General features: G+C 34.4%; 1 protein-coding gene across 4 annotated transcripts in view; it reads left to right on the forward strand.

Annotated features, from left to right (window-relative positions):
- VPS13A (vacuolar protein sorting 13 homolog A) overlaps positions 1-23,741 on the forward strand; it is a 103,572-nt gene that overhangs the window by 38,951 nt on the left and 40,880 nt on the right. For 2 of the 4 annotated variants that reach the window (XM_015280270.4, XM_015280271.4), the window contains exons 29-51: positions 39-195; positions 1,987-2,103; positions 2,192-2,295; positions 2,689-2,856; positions 3,506-3,813; positions 4,507-4,654; positions 5,475-5,625; positions 7,011-7,135; positions 8,006-8,175; positions 8,848-9,068; positions 10,200-10,432; positions 11,887-11,979; positions 12,499-12,855; positions 13,631-13,732; positions 14,144-14,302; positions 14,414-14,675; positions 15,572-15,732; positions 16,212-16,315; positions 17,580-17,877; positions 18,973-19,368; positions 19,987-20,091; positions 20,181-20,327; positions 23,174-23,212. In XM_015280270.4, coding sequence (XP_015135756.2) covers positions 39-195; positions 1,987-2,103; positions 2,192-2,295; positions 2,689-2,856; positions 3,506-3,813; positions 4,507-4,654; positions 5,475-5,625; positions 7,011-7,135; positions 8,006-8,175; positions 8,848-9,068; positions 10,200-10,432; positions 11,887-11,979; positions 12,499-12,855; positions 13,631-13,732; positions 14,144-14,302; positions 14,414-14,675; positions 15,572-15,732; positions 16,212-16,315; positions 17,580-17,877; positions 18,973-19,368; positions 19,987-20,091; positions 20,181-20,327; positions 23,174-23,212 — 4,125 coding nt within the window. The remainder of the gene's footprint in view (positions 1-38; positions 196-1,986; positions 2,104-2,191; positions 2,296-2,688; positions 2,857-3,505; positions 3,814-4,506; positions 4,655-5,474; positions 5,626-7,010; positions 7,136-8,005; positions 8,176-8,847; positions 9,069-10,199; positions 10,433-11,886; positions 11,980-12,498; positions 12,856-13,630; positions 13,733-14,143; positions 14,303-14,413; positions 14,676-15,571; positions 15,733-16,211; positions 16,316-17,579; positions 17,878-18,972; positions 19,369-19,986; positions 20,092-20,180; positions 20,328-23,173; positions 23,213-23,741) is intronic. The other 2 variants (XM_015280272.4, NM_001277836.2) reach the window with 1 other exon arrangement.

Genomic DNA, 23,741 nt, shown 5'->3' on the forward strand with positions numbered 1-23,741 from the left:
TCAGGAGTACATTGGGTAAACATAATTTATTCTTTCAGGTAAACTTTTCATCTCTTGATGTTCATTTGCATACTGAGACTCTCTTGAATGCTGTGAACTATCTGAACAGTCTTCTACCCAAGCAAGAAACTAAAGTTGCAGAAGAGCCAGTCCATGAAAAAACAGAGGATAAAAAGGACGTTCTTAAAAAATTAAGTATGTTTCTTTGGTCTTCCTTGGGTCATTTTGATCCTTTCCCTTATTTAAGCAAAGAAGAAAACAGATGTATTTTCTATTTTTTTTAAAGCTTGTCAGTAACTTTTGACATGAGAAATTTTGTTTTAAGGTATACTTACCTATCCACAGCTTCTTCTAATTTTGATGGTGATAAGAAGCTATCAGTGTGTTAGAGAGTAGCAAGAGTGTACTGCTATTCCTTGACTGGATGAGTATAGTGGATGGAAAAAATAAATTAATTAATGAATGAAAATAGATGCTTTAGCAGTTTGCGTTTCCTGAGAAGGAAGAAGTACGAAGCATATTTCTTGGTTGTCTTCAAGTTCCCTTAGTTGTGAGAATCTGTATTGAACAGCTAACTGATAATTATTATAATTCCAATGATTTTCTGGCACATTTATCTGAAAAGTATTTTTGCATTGCAATGCTTATACATAAAAGGTTCTTGCAAAAGGTAAGGAAATAAAGAACTTGATGAGTTAGAAAAATACAGCACGAATATGAAAACTTTTGCTCATAAGTGTACTGAGTATGTTCTAGGCAACTTTGTGCTTCCCCAGTATTTTTACTTCATGACTTTTCACAGCATCTTTTTTCCCCATCATAAAAGTATTTAAGCTTACCTGGAGATTTAAAATTTTGCTATGAGTTGCTCTTAATATAGTTCATTTATATCAGTTGATGAGATTGAGATGGTACCCATATTGGAAAAAGAAAACGCAATCTTTTGGGTACATACCATTTCATGGAGTTTGCATAATTATTTCCCATATGCTGTTAAATGAAATTAGTTTTGTTAATTGTTTAAGCATTATGGAAGGAGAGGTAATTACGATCTCTGGCAAAAAATAAAAAAAATATATTAACAGACGGAAAATAAGCTTTGTAATCTTTATTTTTTTGAGGGATGCAGGCAAAGAAAGAGTACTTCTCTTAGGAGAGATGAGAGTTCAGTTGGAGTGGAATGTGAGGAAAAGCAGTAATAAAGTCATACACTATCTGTCAGCTGGTGGTTTAGTGATTGTTTCACCAACTTGTTAAGACGTTTAGTTTCTCAGCTAATTCCTTGAAGGTGTTTTGTAGGGCTATATTGAACAAAATATAAAGCTATAAAAGGTGGGAAAATGGTTTTGTTAAAAAAAAAAAATCTTCCATTTAACTATACTTTTTATTTCTGTGTGAGATTGTTTTAATTCATGATGGTTTTTAATTTCAGTTATGCCAAGACAAGGTGTATTTGCGGACACAAGGTGTTCTGTGAACTTAAAAAGTTCTGTTCTGTGACTTACTGAGCTGTGAACAGAAGATATTATGCAAGCAAATACTGACTTGCATGTAGTTTTATAAAACTATTGCAGGCAAGAGTAAATCGTTTTCCGTATAGAGATATTTCTATAGAGTGATCCTGTAGTTCAACTGCATGGTCACTCCAGAACTGAACTAAAGTTAACGCATATTACTGAGGGCATTGTCCAAATGTCTCTTGAACAGGCATGGGGCATCAATAACCTCTCTAGGAAGTCCATTCTAGTGTTTGCCCTTCCTCATGGTAAAGTTGTTGGTAGGCATTACTAAAATCTGAAAAGACTTCTAAGGAACAGCAACAAAGAAGTTTTTCTTAGCCCATTCTCCTCCTGTCCTTGCTACTGTGAGTGCTGTGTGTTTTCCCAAGAATGTAGACGTAATAGGGTTTTGAAAATGGATATTAAATTTTTACCTCTCTTCTTCCTCCTTGAAGTGCTTTTTTCTTTTTTGTTTAATTTCCTACAGCATCAAAAAAATCAAAGTATGATGATGTTATCGACCTCAATATCTGGGCGGATTTATCCTGTTTGCGCATCTTTATTAGAGAGAAAAAGCACAGAATAGCTGAAATTCACATTGAAGGTAGGAACAAAACTTTAATCACAGAGGTATAAAACTCCATAACTGGAATAGCCTGTACGGTTTTTGTGCTTTTTTTTTTTCTTCTTAGGTCTGGATAGCCAAGTGATCATGAAAAAAACAGCAACAGAAATAACTGCAAAACTAAAGAACATTGTTATTGTGGATTCTGATGAGATGGCATTGTATAACAAGGTATACATTTGCATGTATCATTGAATTCTGACTGGTTTATGAATGCAAAATTGAAATTTGTGAAACTTTTGTTTTAAATGTTCCCAATAAACATAAAGAATAGTTTTGTTCTCTATAAGCAAACTTATTTATTTCTCCAGCCAGTAAGTGCTACATCAAAATTGATTTTGTGGAGCCATGATTTCTGATTACTCAGTAGGATCAACAAATAGAAATATTCATGAAGAGATTCTAAATTAATATTTTTAGCTATTTCAGTGTTGTTGTTTTTTTCCATTTATTGTTAAGATACTTAAACTAAAAATATCTTGAAATTGTGAGTTGTTGTGTTTTATTTTAGAATTTCTGTTCTCTAGCATAAGTTTTTACACTGAAGATTTTTTTCTTCCTCAGCCTCTTTACATCACAGGAAATGAAGTCTTCAACTTCAAGATGATATCTTACGTAAATGCTACCGATGGTATTGCATACACAAATATGGATGTTGTTGACAATCGTGTTTACTTAACTGTTGGTTGTATTCAAGTAGTTTTTGTCAACAAATTCTTTTCTTCTATTTTGGTGAGTTAAATTTTCCATTTGCTGTTCTTTAACATACAAACACATTGCCAAAGCTAGAGAATGATAAAGCATCTGACATGGGATAGTGTCCATTTGTATGAGAATGCTTACATAATCTTGTAAAACCTTTGCTGGAACTGTCCTTGAGTTATCTACTTGTCTTCTCTCTACTTTTGTGGAGTGCATGGCTAAGCAACAATATCTGCTGGAATGGTTAGGCTTCTATTTCTTTAAGTGATGTAGCAACTTGTAGATATACATACTCTTCAGTGTTGTTTAGTTTTGGAACGTAAGTATTAAGCCATGAAAATAAATGCCTCTTCCACAAACTCTGCCAAGTAAATCTATCCTTTGTACTCCAAAAGAGTTAATAAAACATGATTCACACAAGTCTAGTTGTAAGGTAATTGCTGTTGCCATCTGATTTACAAAATAATTAATATCAATATTTATTTTTATATAGACATACTGTATTGTATTTTTGAAAGATGATTTCAAAGTTATCCTAGGAAGGAATTCAGAAAAACTGTAGGAAAAAATCTATCTTAACATGCTTTGCTATTTAAAATACAGTGTTTTTATATTTTTATTTAAAATACAATGATAAAAGTACAATGATAAACCTCCCAATTTCTGTATTTTTTTCTAGGCTTTTATAAATAATTTTCAAGCTGCCAAGGAAGCTCTTACTGAAGCAACAGTTCAAGCAGCAGAGAAAGCGGCTACGGGTGTGAAAGAGCTAGCAGAGCGTAGTTCTCGTTTGGCACTAGATATCAATATTAAAGCACCTGTTGTGATAGTTCCACAGTCAGCAGTTTCTGCAAATGTCCTGGTGGCTGATCTTGGTCTAATTACTGTAAAGAACCGATTTTTTATTGCTAAAACAAAGACTCGATATAATCTCCCACCTGTTGTTGACTCTATGACGGTGAAATTGAGTGAACTGAAATTATACAGGTAATGTAGTGTAACGATTTCTCAAATTCATGTAGTTTTTGTAGGACATTTCAGTTGAAGAGCTTTAAGAGGTTGCTATTAAAATGATTAATGATGGGCTCTTGCTGAATACACTATTATCTTGAAATATAGCAGTAAATAGTAAAGACTTCGTAAAAACAGAAAATTATGATTTGGGAGAAATAACAATCTACACATTGAATAATAGACTTATTATTCACTGCGTTGAGATAGGTTAAACCTGTTTATAAATAGCTATTTTGATGCTGCTGGATTTCTTTAAAAGCTGTGCTTAGCAGGAAAGAAATTAAGCCAGATGGATGTAATAAATAAATAAATAGAAAATGAACCTTAACACAAGGGATGAAGAGCAGGAGAGGAAGAGGAGATTTTCAAACAAAGTTTTAGGGGAATGAATTGCTCTTCAGTAGAGAGCTGTGAGGAGGTCATAACATGCAAGGAGTTAGTATGCTACATGCCTGGACATATGCCTGAAGACTCCTCCCTGCCAAGGAATGATGTTTAATTGGTGGAATAAAGCTTTACCTAGAAATATGAGTAGTGCACTCAACTATTTTAAGACTGGTTTATAGTACTCCTAAATAAGATGAGGAAAATGAGTGTTTGTTGGAATGTGTAAATTTAAGTTGATAATAAAGTGTCAAGCTGATAGTACTTCGTTTCTCTTCACAGGTCATGCTATGAGCAGAATGCTTTTCAAACTGAAGTACAGCTGCTGCAACCACTCAATCTGGAAGTAGCTGTTGAACGAAATTTAGCTGCTGCATGGTATAATGAAGTTCCTGATATTGAAATATCTGGGCGACTCAAGCCTATGAATGTAAGCAGTTAGTTTTGAAAACAGCTGCCGAAATATCTATGAAAAATCTTCTTCTGTCCATAAAAGCCTATGATCCCTAGGCATTATTTGGTCTAAAGACACATCAGTAGAATTGATTGTCATTTTATATGGAAAAAGGAAGTGAATAGCTTTTTGTTCTGATCTAAGAACTGTAATGTGTGATGCTGCAGACAGTCTTTGTCCTATTGCTATTGTAAGATAAAAATGACCATGCTTTTATAGCCTTGTTTTACATGTCTGTTTCCGGATGTTTTCCATCTGTTAAAGGATGGAAAAACTTGGATTTATTAGTCTGTTTATTAATCTCACAGATATCTTCAGAATTCACACATACAGCGAGCCTCAATATCAGTTAGGGCACATGCTCATTTAAATGAAGCATCGTAAGATGTAAAGCATGTCAGAAAGGAAGAAACCAATTTGCTAAATTTTAAAATAGAAGTAGCAACTCTTACTGTAAAATACCTTGTAACTACATACATTTAGCAGTTTTGAGCAGCTGTAGGTCAAACTGCACGAATGCCTTCTAACATTTAATTTCCAAATCATAGCTTTGCAAAAAAAAAAAAAAGAAATTGTGGAAAGAAACAGAGTAATATATGAATAACTTCTGACTTCTAGAATTTATGTTAAGAAATTATGTGGATTAGAGAAATATCTTACTTCGTTCTCCTAAGCAGTGACTATTTATATAAACTTGGTTTATTTATTTTGTTAAAAACTTAGATTTCAGTTATCAAAAGCTTAATGGACATAGATGTTCTGAGTTTAATAACAATGTTTTTGTTTTTTTTTTAAGCTAATTCTCAGTCAGGAGGACATTACAACAATACTGAGGACACTAAATGAAAATATAGGTGAAAGCTCAGGAGCATCACCACCTTCACAAGAACTGAAAGATACAACCAGTCATTGTAGTGATATTCGCAGTACTTCTGAGCACTCTGCAGGTAATATTTTCTATAATCAAGTGTTGCTTAGCGTTTTTACAAATTTCTTTCAACTTATTCTTTCTATTGGATTTACCTTTATAAAAAAAGTGCTAGATTCAGTTGTTTTTAACAGAATGCCCTTATTATCTTTGCACTCTGTTTTGAAACATACCCAACCACCAGGAGCAATGAGGCTGCTTTTGTAAATCTTGCACAATATTGTACTTTTATGTAAGGACTGTCTTGTTCTTCTGGCAATAATACAGTGAGCACATAAAATTTGGTTTAGGTAGCATCCCAGCTTGGGAAAGTTGTTCTGTTAGTCTTTTCTGTGTATCCTGATTCTGTTGCCAATAGTATTTTTAAACTGTATGTCTTTTCATAATTGTAGAACAGAACAAAAATAGTCCAGTTGGAGGGGACCTATAAAGACTGGCTATTCCAACTGCCTATCTACTTCAGGGATAACCAGAAGTTAAAGCATATTATGCAGTCCAAAAGCCTCCTGAACAGTGACAGCCATGGGGCATCTACCACCTTGCTAGGAAACCTGTTTCAGTGTTTGACCACCCCACATTAAAGAAATGTTCCGTAAAGTCCACTCTGATCCTCCTCTAATACAGTTTTGTGCCTTGTGTGTGCCCTCTCACTGGTGATAAGAAAGAAGAGATTTAGACTTCCATCTCCACTTCCCATCCTCCTTGTAGAATGCAGTAAGGTCATCTCTCAGCCTCATTTTCTGTCTTTCTTTTCTTGAACAACCTCAGTGCCCTCAGCCTCACATGCCTTCCAGTCTTGTTACCAGCTTTGTTGCCCTTCTCTGGAGGCCTTCAAATGACTTAACATCCTTTTAATATTCTGGGGCCCAAACCCACACACAGTACTCAGTGAGTCTGCACCAGTGCTAAATTTAGCAGGAGAATCACCTCTTGTTGTTGTGTGTAATGCATCCCATAGTGCTGTTTACCCTCCAGGGCACCACGGCACTCTGATGATTTATGTTGAGCCTAATTATGACATTACACAGTTGTCCCTATTGAGCAGGCATAACTGACCATAAACTCTTCAGTATATACTCAAGAGCAAAGCAAATAGGGTTCAGAAATTGTGTTCTGTGGAATATTTATATATGCAACAGAGTATACCATTAGGGGATGTTTTACATCTTTGTCTTCAGACAGTCAAAATTGCATATGGAAAGCATAAAATAGGTAATTTATTTTCTCAAATGTGTGTGACTTTACCAACACTAATTGGATTGGATTTAGTTGAAATGGATTTACATGTGAAAGAATAAGGAAGCTGTAATCTCTTCTAGTCATTTGTGAGGGTATATTTATTTTCTTATTTGCTGTCAGCAAATAAGTTCTTAAATATTGAAGTGTTTTTCTGATTTCTGAAAGGTGTAACTGTTGTGACATCAGCTGTGGTGGAATTGCATTCGCCTGTGAAAATAAAAACAACATTAAAACTGGATTTCAGATTTGACTCGTTGACTTTAGTGCTATATAATTCAAATTCAAAGCAGGTATGTATAAATTTGGTTACAGGGAACAAGAAATAGTTTTGAGGATATGTAAAGTCTTGTAAATTAATGAGTTGTATTTTAGTTTATTTGCAGAGAGAGTGATTTCCAGCAGTAGTAGCAAACAAAATATAAATAACAAACTATTACTTTAATTAGTTTTATTAATTAAGTTATTTTAATCACCTGTCAGGAGAAAGAATAACAAATTGTAGCACATCATATCTGGAAGCTTCTCTGACTTAAAATTTACTGAAAGCTCATCTTGATAGAAAGAATTTGGGGGCAAAAAAAGCAGAGGGATATGCAGGCTTTCTTCTAGTTATACATTCATGTGTGAACATATAAGTCAAATTGTGGACAGAGACATTTAGAATTTGTATGTTAGTATGAACGCCTGTGTCCTCTTGGTTTAAATTTATAGAACTTGTCAGCAAATGTCTGACTAGAAGTTTGTTAGTCATTTATTGTAAGTTTATAGTGTGTTATATTGGAGTTTGAAGACTTCTCCTGTATTTGGCTATACAGTGTGTAGTTGCACAGGACAAAACTTAATTTCTCACATTTGGCATTTTTGTATTTTTAATGTCAAACTATCTGAAATTGTATGTGACAGTTCTGCTTTCTCTTAAACTACCTCCCTTTCATTAATGTAATCTTGCTCTAGCAATCTGGTAGAAAAGTGAAGGTTTGTTAATGTGGAGCTTTCTCAGTATTATTGATTTTTTTTCGTCTTTTGAATTACTTCTGAGTTTATTTGAATTGTTATTAGAATTCTTACCAGATAAATAAAGCAGTGTGTAATTTCCATTTCCTGTAAGCAAACATACAAATTATATTTTGAAATGAAATATTTTCATTTCTTTTAAACAGGGTACAAATTTGGATCAGAGGGATGATCTTTTAAAGCTTGCAGAGTTTAAGTTGGTGTTGATGTCAGCTGCTGTGAAAATGTTATCAGATGGCTCAATGAATGCTTCAGTCAAGTTGGCAAACTGTACATTAGATGATAAAAGACAGGCAATCGACAAGGCTACACCAAGGTCTGTGTTTCAACATAAAATACTATTTAACTGCAGTATGCCAAAGAGTTGCAAATATCTGTGTGATCTGCATCTAGTGTTCTAAATCAGCATTTCTTTGGTAGGGGTAGTCCTTTATGTATGTATGTGCTATGTATACATGAACAAGACATATATCCTTTTTGCCATTTGTTCCCCACGTTGTTTGTGGGATATATATGCTATATATATGTTATATATATGTTATGCAATATATATGCTATAAACAAAATTTGCATATGAAGTAGCTCGGTGCGGGTGGAAACAACTTTTACTTTCATATTTAATAAAACAGTGGGGAAATAATGCTAAGATTTACTTAATAAAGAGTGACAAACTTGAGTAAAGTCTAACACTTTCATATATAGGCAAGCAATTGGGATGGTTTGATTTCATTTTGATCTGTTAAAATTGTAAACATCTTCAATTGCCAATATATAGGAGTCCTGTTATTTTTGAAGTTTTATAGAATTTATGTTGATATTGACTGGATTATTTTTTAAAGCATTGATTATGCTATAAAGTTTTCAGTATTACTTTTTAAATTTAGTCTTAATGAAGTTTTGTAGCTGGAGTGAGAATCTAGAGCATCTTTCAGTTATTTGTGGCTGTTTTCTTATTGTCTCACTGAATGCTGCATTAATGGTCTTTCAGGATGGTGGAAATGAAGCATGGATTTGAAAAGAAAGTCATGATGGATATAAGCTATAAGCAGGGGAGAGATGGCACTGTTCTTGACATGATTGTTCAAGAGATATACCTTTGTGCAAGCATGGAATTTCTACTTACAGTTGCAGATATATTCCTAAAAGCTAACGCAGAAAGTGCTGCTGCACAGAGAAATCTCAGGCAGTCCTTACCTTTAAAAGAGCAAGGTATGTGCTAGAAATAGTGTAAAAAATTATATTTAAATATCCAGTTACTTTTAGTATTTGTAATACTCTTAAAATTAGTATACTCTTTTTGTGTTATTTCCATTGTTTATGTGCATGGAACAGGTTTTTTTAATCGTTAATGTTTCCTTCTTTGCATTAAAGAAATTGTCTCACGTCCTTCAGCCTTTGCTTATGAATGAAGCTCTGTCTTCCCAAACAAAAGGAACAACTAAAAATGTGTTGCTATGATAAAATAAAATGAAAATGACAGTTAGATATACAGTCCCTAGATTCATTTGGTTGTCTTAGCAGTCTCAAAGAATGGTTGAATTCAGCCCAATAGACACCTAGGAATATTGTCGTTTCATTTGTCCATTGATTTGCTCTTCTCCCTCTATCACAGAAAAAATTTCTAACTTGAGTAACCAATTTAGAGTCCAACTTCAGAAAGAGTATATTTGACATTAGAAATAATCATTAGAGAATCAGATCTGGAAATGGGATTTTTATGCTTCTGTGCCTCAGAAAATTTGCATGAAATCTACAAAGCTAGTCCCCGTTGTTTTTGTTTGCCTGTACCATAAATATCTAAGTTGAGTCCAGCTCATCTAGGACTGCTGTGATTACTTAGTAGATGATCAAAATCTAAACAAATCAAGAAGTCTTGCCTGAAAGTATACTGGCATCACAAATTATATACTGAGTTTTAACTAACTCTGCATTACTGTGCAGCGTAAGAATGTGTATCTTGCTTCTCCACAGAGTAGGTGATGTCTGGAATTTTTATAAGTTCTTATCATAGCTGGCTGATGTACGTATTTAGTAAAGCTGTTGCATTTGCCAGTTTCATAGGCAAAAGCAGCAATTATGCCATTGATCTTTACATTATAACAAAGAAGATTTATGGATTCTTTTGTTCTGTCTGAAAGTAGTTATAGATTTATAGGTTTTATATCTATGTAAATGAATCTAGGAACAAATTAAAAGCAGGAATCAACATGCTTTCTGATGCCAGCCTTAGATCTTGCCAGTAAATCTTTATAACAGTTCTAAATGTTATAAATAAAGAGATACAAGTAACAACTGTTTAAGCTTTGAACAATTGACCTAACTGATTTATGTTTTTTGAAGCACCTCTGCAGCCTGTATCTACAATGGAAATGAACATTATTGTTAAAAATCCAGAAATTGTGTTTGTGGCTGATTTAACAAGAAGTGATGCTCCTGCTTTGGTAGTTACATCACAGTGTGAGGTCTTCATTAAAAATAGCCCTGAAAGGTACAGCATGACAGCTGCTGTTAAAGAGATACAAGTGAAAGCATGCCCATTTCTTCCAGAAAAAAGGAAAGGGAATGTAACTACGGTAAGTTTAAAAACATTCAGTTTGTATTTAAAAGGCACTGTTTAACTTATGCTACTAGAAAGTAAGTTATTTCTGAAGTTTTCTATTATGTATACATGAATAAAATTCAGTGTTTGGGTTATATTGATGTTTTTGTTCTGTTTTGCGTAATCAGACAAAACCTTATCTTAAACGTGTAGCTTTGAGATTTCCTTCAATGACAAGGTTAAATTTAAGACCCGAGAGGAGTAAAAATGTTATTTATTTCTTACATCCTGTGTAAGCCAAGTGACTAGCAGTTTTCAGGAATACTCTATTTTAAATGCTACGTAGTCAGTTTGGAATTTCAATCTGAAACTTTCCATTAAATAACTATGTGAGTGTATGGCAAGGAGTCACAAACAGAATGGAAAGTTTCTGATTGTGATTCTGATAATTTTATAAATAGCTTACTGTAGATGAATCGTAAAATTATCAGAGAACTAGAGATTCAAATGACATTCCCCTGACTAGTCAAGAAAGGAAACATCTGACATGATGTTTTATGAAGATCACAAAATTCTGGAGATTTGTATTAACATGAAGTTTTATAACACCTAAACTTTGAGGACACATGATAGATTCTGTTTCTTCTGATAAATAGATTTCACCACATCTTAGAAAACTAACACCTGCTTTTAGAGTAGTGCAATGTGATGAGGTTATTTTCCTGAATTTCTCACGTGTACCTTAGTCTAACAAAGAATATAGTATCTTCATTTCTGTTGTACCACAAAAAATAAAATGATGAATTTGAGCAACAGTGGATAAAATAATAATGCAAACAAAAAATGTTAAAACAAACTTGCTTGGTAAAACTGATTCAGGATATTTCTGTGTCACCAGCATCTGGTTTAGAAATGGATAGAGATGTTGGGAAAGATCACAAAAGTAGCATTTCTGGAAATTTCTGTTTTTCAGTCATTTATCATCTCATGTAGTTGACTTGGGAGCAAATTTTGCTGTCAGTACGGTATTAGCAAAATCTAACTACGTCTGTCTGCTTTATTAATCACGTAGGGCTATGAGTTTGAGTAATACTGATAAATGGGAGCATCCAAGGGCTGATTATGAAGTCAAGCTGGAACTGTGTTTGAAAAAGTGATTTATTTATTTGGTATTTTGTTACTTTGTCATTAACTGCCAAATCTGGTTCTCCTCAAAAGTTACAAACATGATGATGCATATAGCATTTGAAGGCATCTACAGACTTTAACTAAATAATGGCATTGCTGTAGTGTGACATATTTTGCTGTAGCTGATATTTGGTACTTCACTGAGGTTATACTTCTAATGCTTTTCTTTACACTGGAACACATTTCACACAGTGTTCAGATTATTCTTAGTTTTGAAGAACAGGCAATGTGTTTTCAGTATTCTTGATGTATGGTATTTAAAATTTTTTTTCTCAATGTATTTTTTACTCTTTTATGCAGGTATTACAGCCTTGTGACTTCTTCTTTGAAATGAAACAGTCTGGTAATAATCCACAGTCAGCTGATCTAATGATTAAATCTCTAACAGTAAAAGTAGGTAGAACTTTATCATGGGTTTTCTTCTACACCTTCCTACTCAGATGGCTTTAAAGTTACTTATGGGATATGCCTCTTTAAAAAGATAAAAACTGAAAATCAGGCATGACTGAAGTGTTGAATTATTTCTGTTCTTCATCAGATCACGTAGCTGCTTTAGCATGTAAAAACAAATAAAATTGGAGGATAACAATTATGTCACAGTGCCCTAGTTTTGGAATCGGTTTTGTAAGAATGCCTGATGTGCAGACATAGCATCTGAAGTATTTACATATGGCACTGGATAATGTAGTTTTGAAAGATCTTGTCTGACAGAAAAGTGGGGTTGAAAATCAGAACAGGTTAAAATATAGTTTGTGGAAATATATGTTTTTTCAAATGTGAGGAAAGAGATCTGTAGGAAACAGAACTATTTTGTTGATGTAATGTAATTCATTGTGATTGTTTTGTCTGAAAGTAGCTGACTTGTCTTCCTGTGCTAGCTTCTGATTTCCAATCATTCCAACTTCTTTGTAGGTTTCGCCGATAATCATAAATACGGTAATAACTATTACGTCCGCCCTTTATCGAACTGCAGAAACAACAGAAGAAGAGATTAGTCAAATTCCTCCAGGCTTGTGGAATACGAAAGATTTAAATGATCTAAAATTGTGGTTTCTTGAAGAGTCAAATGAAAGTGAAGACACTAATCCGGTCACTGAACTGGTTCCCACAGGGCAGTTATTGAAAATGAGTATAGAATCTGTTGTTCTTACACTTGAAGCTGGGGTTGGGCACCGAACTGTACCAATGCTCTTAGCCAAGTCCTCATTTCTTGGAGAAGTCAAAAACTGGAGTACCCTGATCAACCTACATTCTCAGCTTGAGCTAGAGGTGAGAAATTCTATAAGATGAAAGAATCTTAATATATTACCTCATTGTATTATTTAGAAAGTAAAAGAAAAACGATCTGTATATTTGATGATTGAACTCTTGAAGATACCCGTTGCAGGAGCAGAACAGGAGTAAGATGCTAAGGTAGTGAAAACAGAAAATCTAATGCACTAGATTTACTATATTAATGGCAGTGATTGAGGTTATACAGTTTCACATTTATACATATTTATGCTCTATATAGTTTCCCAAATTCCTATTGTGACAATATTAAATTTTGAAGAACCAACAGGCTTAAACTCATGGGCAGTGTTAAATTAAGATTGCTACAGAATATATTAATGTGTCCTACTTTCAAATACTGTGTGGTATCAGTATCTTACGTGAGTCTTCCAAACTGGCTTATATTTGGAAATTAATAATGTAAAATTCTGTAGTACTTGTAGGTAGATTCTTCCTTATTTTGTAGCACTTCAGGCTTTCTGTACCTAGAATTTAAACTAAAATAATATTTTAAGTGAGAGCGTGTATATAACTTTCTTGGAAAGAGAACTTTTAATAGAGGCTTAGATGCATCATTTATTTCATTATGCATTTTCTTCATTTTATGAAGGATGTTAACTAGAAGTCCAACCTGATTATCTCTTTTTTTTTATTATTCTGAAGAGATTAATATACCTGTAAAGCAGCAATTTAAATCCTTCAACATATATGCAGATCGTTCATTATTTTAAGTAGTGTGTAATTTCCTAACTGACATTTGCATTTCCCATAGGTGCACTATTTTAATGAGATGTTTGGAGTGTGGGAACCTCTACTTGAGCCACTGGAAATAGAGAAGACTGACTTATTTAAACCATGGGTTCTTGAAATCAAGGTATGTTTTCTAAAGCTCAACTTCGAAAAATCTTTCGCTTAAATTATTTTTGAGGGAAAGTAAACCAAGCAACAAACAAGCAGTCATAACTCTTCACCTTTCAGTACTGAGACTACTTAGATTCTGGTCTTAAAGTAGATAAGTATATTATTAAGAAAGAGGGATGAAAAATAATGAATTCAGCTCTGTTACTGGAATTTCATTCACCTCTGAGATCTATCCTTTGCCTATTGCCTTCTTTATTCCTTCCCTTTTCTTGTTTTAATTTGAAAATAAAAATACAAATAAAATAGGAATATCAGTACAGGGCATAGAGGTGGGAAGAGGAGAGGAAAAGAAGTCATGAGATGAAACTTTCTCTAGAGAAAAAAATGATCAGATAAGAATTCTTAAAAGAAAATCTTCTTTCAGATGAAGAAGAAAGCTAAAAAAACATTAGTAGAATCAGATGCAGAAGAAGAAAACTACAAAGTGCCAGAATATAAAACAGTAATAAGTGTTTCCTCAAAAGACCAGCTGAATATTACGTTATCCAAATGTGGACTGCAAATGTTGAGTAACTTGGGAACGGTAAGAAAGATTTACTGTACAGCATCAGATTTCTGTTAAGTGAATATTTGCACAAATTCTTTTGTCAAATCCTCAATCCTTATACTTATGTTTTGTACTTTTTCTTTATAGGCATTTGCTGAAGCAGCTAGTCAAACTTCAGATATCTTCAAAAAAGACCAAGCGCCATTTGTACTAATAAATTCTTTAGGGCTTGCCATCACTGTCTTGCCTAGTGATTCTTTCAGTGTCCTCAATGTTGAATTTGGAGCAAAAATATTTAATTTAAAAGATGGAGAGACTTTAAATATGGAATATGTCAGAACTAAAAGTGAGAGTGAACAGTTCACAGCAATGACAACCCTGAGTAGCAAAAGGTTTTATATTCAAATCTGTAAGTTCCAAAATTCATAAACTATCATTTTTTGTAAATACTTGTATTGTATACTTGATGCAAATTTAATTTGTCACGTGGTCCTCCACTGTTTACGGACAGGAAAATATTGTTTCTTTGGATTGTAGATGCATGCTAGCATTTGAAATCCTTCTTTTAGCCTTCTTGGCTAAAAGTCACACATCTTGTTAATTTCTGTAGCATAAACTTTCCATTGTGATAATTTATTAGATTACTAATCTTTATTTCATAATTTTATCGCAATTACTTTTTTGTTTATATTCACAGGTTGATGCATAGTGTAACTGTGTATTTTTAAGGCATTTAAGTTTTTAACAGTACTGACGGCTGTATAAATGCATGTTTAGAGAAGATATCCTTAAGGGAAAAGTTGTCAAGAAAAACTTTTCAATAATTTAAAGATAATAATAGCTAAATTATAGCTATAACTAATGGTTTATGAGTTAACCATATATGTTGGTTTGTTATACCAATTGACAGCTTTTCAAGACTGATTTGTCAAGTCCGTTGTGACTATATTATTTATAATTGAATTATTTTTTACAATACATATGTGCAATATCTTCTTAATAAGCCATTATATTTTGTAAATATTTATTTGTAGGCACTGATACTATTAGCAGAGGCAAAAGCTGCAGTGTATTTAAGTCACAGATTCATTTACTCCTTTTCCTGTGGGGACAAAAGGAACCTTTCCTTTTTGGTCCCTCCACAGGACTGTCAGTTAGACTAGAAGGGGCAATTGTACTTTTGCTTTTTTTTTTTATTTTACAGATTGAATGCTATAGAAAATACTCTTAAATACGCCTTTCTCTTTTTCAAATGTATCTTAGTCCTCCTTTTGAATGTTTCGTTTCTGACTTTGTAAATTCTAGGTCCACATAATCATTCTACTGTCGAGAAGATTCCGCTGACCAAAGTGGGTCGATGTATTTACAGAGTAAGACATGAGGAGTCAGGTGTTGAAAGGTCCATTGTCTGCCAAATTGATACTGTTGAAGGAAGCAAGATGATAACTATTCGTTCTCCTGTCCAGGTATATATCCAGGATCCTTCCCTGCACTGTAGTTTCATTTAGTTTTTAATTTTTTTTAATGAATGTAGATGATCTTATTTTTAAAAAATCATTTTAAAAAGCAGTTTACAAACTTTACAAACTGATCTCATGATCTGAATCAGAAGTTAAGATGTACATACCTCTTGATTTACATCAAAGTTATGGTGTAACTTTGCTACTATGTGTTATAAGATAGACTAGAAGAGATTTTAAAAAATAAAAAGCTTTCTCAAAGTAACAAAAACACACTGGATGTGAGGGAGCTGGAGTTCAGATTGCAAAACATTGTTCGATTAGATTTTCTGTTATTAGAGAGTCCTTTTGAAATATCTGACTTTGAATGGGAAATGGGTAAGATGAATAGTGAGAAAGTACTTATTCTGTGCTCTGTTTGGCTCATAACAGTTTGTCTCAACAGTATTTCTTTATGTATGTTGCTGGATTTTTATTTTGTATAGATAAGGAATCATTTTTCAATTCCGTTCAGTGTTTTTGATGAAGGAAGATGTCTTGGGACTGCATCACCAGAGAATGAATTCAACATACCATTGTCCTCATACAGGTATTTTATTAGATTAGTCTTCTATCCAATAATTTGCTCATACATTGCTGATTATTGTATGCAAATAACTATGTTAAAAACAAAAGCTCATTTCCCATTGCTACATAATATCTACACACAATTGATATATTTTTTAATGGAATGATGTCTGGTTATGTTACACTTCCTTTTCTTTCTTTCTTTTCTTTTTTTTTTTTTTTTTGAGAGAGAGATACTGAAATGTAACATTGATTGTAATACACCTAAAGTACATCACTGATGTAGAATAGGACTTGTCAATTTTAGAAAGACTTGGCTTACAGTATTTCTACGCTATTAACACCTGCAAGCTAATACCCAATTGAAATAGCAGTGTGTGTGTACTATTTAACTAAGCTGTTACTAACTTGTAGGCAGATGTTTGTTTTGACAGTTTTTAAGGCTTCTTCCTTCTGTTCTCACCTAAACATCCCTCCAGTGTTTTTTTTCTTTTTAATGATGATAACCACATACTGGCAAGTATTAGTGTATATAACTTCTTTGTGCTGAAGTTTGCAAAGCAGGCGTAAAAGTTACAGATTGCTCCATGTTAGCCACAAGGCAAAGACAGCAGTCCTCCTGTTTCAATTTCATTTTTAGTTGAGTAAGTTACAGTGTGCTGAAGGTGCTCTTATTTTTCATGAATGTTTCTAACTATCTGTATCTTATTAAATAAGACTATTTATTAAGATTTAATAACAAGGTTTAGCAACTTTCTGATTCCTTGTACAGATACACTGGTGAGTTTCTTTGTACAGTTGTGCAATGTTAACTGACAAGTCTTCAGGCAAGAAGCAGCTGACTGTGTTAAAGCAGTTGACTGAAAAAAGCCAAGACTACAAAAATCCATGAATCTAATGCCTAATGTCACTAGAAAGAAAGGCACTTCCTGCAGATCCATAAGAGTTTGATTATTTATTCAGATCTTTTCCTTGGAAAAGGAATATAAGCAGCTCCTGTACATGAATTCAGTAGCATCTTCGTAATGACCTCCATCAGCCTCTTCTTTTTGAGTAAAGTACATGGTGATGTGAGGCAGAAAACTGCAACTGGTATAATGCTCCAGGAACCTCTGCGACCCAATCTACCTTTAGCTTCCTTACTCAGATGACACAAAGGCAGACAATGAGTTACTATCAGAAATTTTCAAAAATCCGAATACTAGAGTGTTAATAGTACATCCTACTTTTTCATAATTAAAATATTCAATCTCATACTGAGTGTTTAAAAATGCTTTCATTTACAGGTCAATACTGAGTTTGCTACCCATAGCAAATGAAAATGGAGTGGATGGAGAATATGATATGTGTGAAGGAATTACTTTTGATGAAATTATGAAAAATGTTGACAGCTTATTACAAAGGAAATGCCAGTCTGTGAGGTCGACTAACCACTCACTTATCATCAATATTGTTATTGTAAAAGACACATTGACATCTTCATTATGTTCAGAAGATCAGTGGGATTTTCCATATGTCGTTCATTTGTGGCCTTCTGTTCTTCTGCACAATCTTCTTCCTTATCACATAACTTACTCTGTAGAGGTAATTCTTCAGTGTTCTAGTTTTTGTGATGTTGCACGTTTTGTTATGAAAGCTGATTAGCTAATTGAAATCTGTTTTTAAATAAACTGCTTCTTTTACTGTTTTTATGAAGCAGGCTTTACAGATATTACAGAGAAGTTTGTACGTACAGGAATGAAGTGACACTAGAATGCGGAAAAATGGTGTTTTTAATACTTATTACTAACTCATACTTCAGATACAAAGGCAAAGAGAAATTTATGCCGTGTAAACTTAATCCCGTGAGAGAACTGCTTTCTGTTTTCCATGTGTATCTTGGTCCTAACTAAGCAGTGTAATTTTTCCAAGGGATTATGACTGCCTCAAACAATACAATTAGGTCATTCTACATAACATTTTATGTGCTTTCACAGACTGTCATTAACTTTTATCCATACCATGCTAAGGAATTGTCCCATTGCTGCCTTTTTTGCTAGGTTTTTGCTTGAATTGCAGCATAGGTGCATATTTATTCCAGATTTAATTAAGTGCCCTTTGACTGCTAGTGGGCCTTCGAAAGCTGAGCACCAGCTGCTCTCAGTTAAAACACCTAAAACATGTCATGACTAGTTCCTCAGCACTTAGCGTCCTAGTTTGTGGATATGTCTAGTTTATGTCCTACTACTTATTGATACAGCTTTAGAATACACTGGAATGCTTTTTTCTCAGATGATCTTAGTGATTATTTGGATTCAGGCAGAATGATCTCATCATAGCATTTTATCATAAATGCACAATTACTAGAGCTAGGAACTGTGATTTCTGCCACATGCTTGAAAGTAACAGTTTATTTTCTGTATCTCTCTTATGAATCTAGTGAAGTAAATTGTTGAGGAAATCCGTCATATTGATTTGGATCTGGTGACAGATTTGTTGTGTTAAATGCTAATGACAATATATTGTTGTTTTCTATTTTAAAATAAAATGTAGTATTAAGATAGGTATTAAAGAATGTAACACATTTAAATAATGCGATAAACATTTTATTTTCTCAAATAACTTTCATCTTGATTTTTAAAAATAGCTATAAATACATCAATATTGATACGGGTTCTGACTGTGACTTCTTTTTTTAAGGGAAATGGGAACAAATGGGACACTCTGCAAGATGGATGTTCAGCCCAAATTCATAATGCAGTCTTGGATCAAACAAAACTAGATTTACAGTTGCTTAATTATCTTGATCAAAACTGGAAAAGCGAGTACCATATAAAAAGTAACTTACCAGATATCAGCTTCATAACATTTTACTGCATCACAGAGTTGGATAAGACTGAGCTGGACATTGCTGTCCACGTGACATACTCAATTGGGCAAATGATTATAGCAATTCACAGCCCATACTGGATGGTAAACAAAACTGGTCGAATGCTGCAATACAAAGCTGATGGTATTCACCGCAAGCATCCTCCAGATTACAAAAAGCCGCTGCTGTTTTCTTTCCAGCCCAAAAACTTCCTCCAAAATAACAAGGTATTACAGTTAGTAAAATCTTACTCCCCTATCTTACTGTATGTTTTTGTATTGTTTTTGGTTTTTTTACTTTGAAAACTATCTACACTTCCATGTTCTGTAAAAATAATGAAACTTACTGTACTTCTGTCTAAAGACAACCTTAAATTTTAAAGTATATTGTCAGATATACTTGAGGAAATTTATCAAAGATATTCCTAAGAAAGAGATGATGCCCATCTCTTATCAGGAATAAAAACCACTAAGAAGCATTCCCTGAGAAAGAAACAATCCTTTATCTAATTTAAGCTGCATCAATAAAAGTCCTTGTTCTAAGTAATACTTTGAAGTTGTTTAAGAATGTGAAGCTGTGGTACTTGAAAATTGAATACTTGTAGTCGCGGCTATTAGATTCTGTCTGAGTTGTTAATGAGCGGTGGTTTAATGATATTTTACTATTTGACTTTGCTGAGACTGAGTGAGGAATGAATCAATACTGGCAATTTTGTCCTATACATAGAAATACTGGTGTTTTTCAGTATGTGATTGAGTTTGTATGTATACATGTGTGTACTCTGTATGTGATTCCAGAGGTCAATCTCTGTAAAGTGAAAATTAATACAAGCTTCTTCTTTATAGGTTCAACTTATGGTAACGGACAGTGAGCTGTCTGATCAGTTTTCACTGGACACTGTTGGAAGTCATGGTTCGGTGAAATGCAAGAGTCATAAAAAAGATTATCAAGTAAGTGAAGTTTATCTTTTGAATTCAATACTTTCAGGAAGTATAAATGAAGAGCAGAACTGTATATAACTATTTTTTTCTACTCACAGGTCGGTGTCACCATAAACAACAGCAGTTTCAATATTACTAGAATTGTAACTTTCACTCCATTTTTTATGATCTCAAATAGAAGCAAATACACTTTGGAAGTAGCTGAAGAAGGCAAGGAAAAGTGGATACCAATTGTTTTGCAACAGGTAAACTTATGAAGGAAACTGCTCCAAGTGTTTTCTTTAAGAAAAATAGATTAGTTAAAACATTGATAGGAGATAAAAGACATGCATGGTGTTCTATGACAATGTCTGAATACGCTGTGATTTTTCATTAAGTTACCTGTGTTCTGTTACCTTTTCTCGGTGTTACTTTTAAGCGTATAAATGTAAACCAGGTGTACAACAAGGGGAATGTTTTCTCTGTTACTTGAGTCATAAATAGTAGTATGAGGGGGAAAAAAAAAGCTTGGCTATTACTGTATTATGTTTCTCTATATGGCACTGAAACTTCTGTTCCATTTATTTCAGTGGTTTGACTGTCCTGGTGCTTGCATCTAGGACAAGTGGTACAGAAATGGCAGCTTTTGTGCTGACAAAGTCTGCTCTGTTGTAGACTAGGCATGCAGCTTCACTTTCGGCACTGCAGTATCCCTGTGTTTGATACAGTTATTTTTTGCATATGCCTTGAGTTCTATGTGTGTGTTGAGTTCAGTGCACCTCAATTTTCACATTGTGAACTTTCTTCATAATACATAAGAGAAATAAAGTATTTGGGGGTAATGTTTGCTTCAGTTTGGAGTAATTTGGATGCTGAGAGCATACTGCCTTTTAGGAAGAATGATCTTCCTATTTTCCTCTCCTCCAATGGGTCTTGAAGAGAGCATATCCGCAATAGAGACAAACTTGCTAATGTGTTAGCTCATAGCTTAGTTCGCTTCCCCACAGTGCTCCCCATTTTTCCTCATTCACTCTTGTCCTCTTAAGTTAAGCAGAGTTCTCCCTTCTGCCTCTCAGTTTATCCAGACTTTCTTAATGATAGGCTGTCTTCTCAGGGAAAAAGCAGTTCTTGAGTATAGCCCATATAGTCTTGGACATGTATCCTGTCTGGAAAGGAGTTGATCTGTTAAACTTTGATTTCTGTTTTTAAGAAAAATCTACTGCTCTTCAAATGTTGCGATAGTTGGTAGATTTTGAGTGGTATGAAATGGCTTAACAAGGACAAACAGTTCTCTAGATTTAGTCCAAAATTGCTGATCAGCATGTATCCTTAGAGAAAGAAAATGTTGACCATAGCTGTGCTTGAGATTGCTACTAAATGTAGAATCATAGAATCATTTGAGTTGGAAGGAACCATTAAAGGTCATCAAGTCCAAATCCTCTGCAATGAACAGGGGCATCTAATAGGTTGATCAGGTTGCTCATAGTCCTGTCCAGCCTGACCTTGAATATCTTCAGGTATGGGACCTCTACATCTCTGGGCAATCTTCTCCAGCGCCTCACCACTCTTATCGTAAAACACTTCTTCTATGTATCCAATCTAAATCTCCTTCTTTGAGTCTGAAACCATTTTCCCTTGTCCTCTCACAACAGACCCTTCAAAAAAGCCTGTCTCCTTTCTTATATCCCACCGTTAGATACCGGATGGCTGCTATCAGGTCTCTCTGGAGAGCTTTCTGTTCTGCAGGTTGAACAGCCTCAGCTCTTTCAGTGTGTTGTCTTAGGGAAGGTGTTCTGTATCTGGGATTCTTTTAGGGACCTTCCACTGGACATGCTCCAACATGTCCATGTCTCTCCTATACTGAGGACCCCACATCTGGACACAGTACTCCAGAAGAGATCTCCAGTGCAGATAACAGGGTCAGAATCACCTCCCTCAACCCACTGACCACTCTTTCTTGAATATAGGTTGGCTTTCTGGGCTGCAAGGGTACATTGCAGGCTGATGTCCAGCTTACCATCCACCAGTATCCTGAAGTCCTCTACAAGAGAGCTGTGCTCAGTCCTTACACCCTCCAGCTTGTATTGATAGCAAACGTTGCTACAACCCACTTGCAAGACCTTGCACTTGGCTTTGTTGAACCTCATGAAGTTCACTGGTGTCAACTGCTCAAGTCTATCTAGGTCTCTCTGAATGGCATCCTGTTCTTCAGTTTTGTCAACCACACCACACAGCTTGGTGTCATCTACAGACTTGCTAAGGGTGCACTTGATCCCACTGTTGATTCCAGAGTGCCGATCCAAGGGACATCATTCATCACTGATTTCCATCCAGACATTGAGCTATTGACCCCCACTCTCTGGGTATGATCTCATAATTAATTCCTTGTCCATCAAATCCATATCCTTCCAGTTTGGAGAGAAAGATGTTATGAGGAACCATGCCAAAGGCCTTACTAAAATCCAGGTAGATTACATCATTGATGCTTCCCTTGTCCACTGACACAGTTATGCCAGAATAAAAAGTCAAATTAGTGTTCCTACTACAGAGTGGAGATGGAAGTATGATGTCTGATGAAGCACTTATAACAGAATATTCCAAGTTGGAAGGGACACACAAAAATCATCAAGTCCAACTCACAGTTCCACACAGTGTCTGAGGGCGTTGTCCAAGCATTTTCTGAACTCAGTGGCTTGATGCTCTGACCAGTGCCCTGGGAAACCTGTTCCAGTACCTGACCACCTGCTGGTGAAGAATATTTTCCTAATACCCAATCTGACAAATTGTGTGCTGAAACATTTGGAAATATAGTGCCTAAAGCACTAAAGACCGTTACAAAAAAAGCAATGTATTTCAATTCTCTGTGGTTGCTTTTGTGACTTATTTCTTAACAGATCTTTTTTACCTGTTTTAGTTTTTCTTTAAAACTTTTATTTATTGTTGACTGATTCTCTTTTGAATTTCCTCTGAAATCTCTGCTCCTATGTTGAGACTTACTTGCTATACTTTATGCTAGTATATTACACAATTTGTTTCCTTTGGCGTTGGTGTAGATAATACCTTCAGTCTTACTGTTTAACTATATTTTTTTCCTTTGTCTTCCTGCTTCCTGTGGTGTGAGAAACAATGGGAAAGGGAACTTAGTGGCATGGTAAGTTGGTGAGCTAGTCTTTCACCACTGACGATTTAATTCTAGGATTCAAATATAATTGAATAAAAACATCAGGTATCTCAATCTGTATTGGAAAGAGGTGAATCTGCAGTTTTGAATGCGGAAGGTGAACAGTTTGGCATAGAGGAAAAATGGTGCATCTTGATAGTCACTGACTTACTCTGGTCATTTCATTCTGAGCACAGAGCCACCACAAACTTCATACGAATGCTGTGAGTGCTTGCCAACATGGTTGAGAGTTATGAATAATTTATAACTTGTTCCTTTTGCAGGACTCTTTTAATCAGATGCAGAGTTTTCATTAGTTAGTGTTAAAGCTTTTTTCTTTTCTGCCTCCCTGTCTTATCTACCTAGAATGTAAACTTAAACTATTGTTTGTTATTGATATTTAAATCCAGAAGGGATGATTTCAATTGTGGATGAAAAAAGTAGAACGTACACTTTGGTTTAATTTCCGAAGGGTCATATTTTATTTCTGTTTTATATAAACATGTTTATATGTGAGTGT

This window comes from Gallus gallus, chromosome Z, assembly GCF_016699485.2.
Source record: "Gallus gallus isolate bGalGal1 chromosome Z, bGalGal1.mat.broiler.GRCg7b, whole genome shotgun sequence".
Lineage (NCBI taxonomy): Eukaryota > Metazoa > Chordata > Aves > Galliformes > Phasianidae > Gallus > Gallus gallus.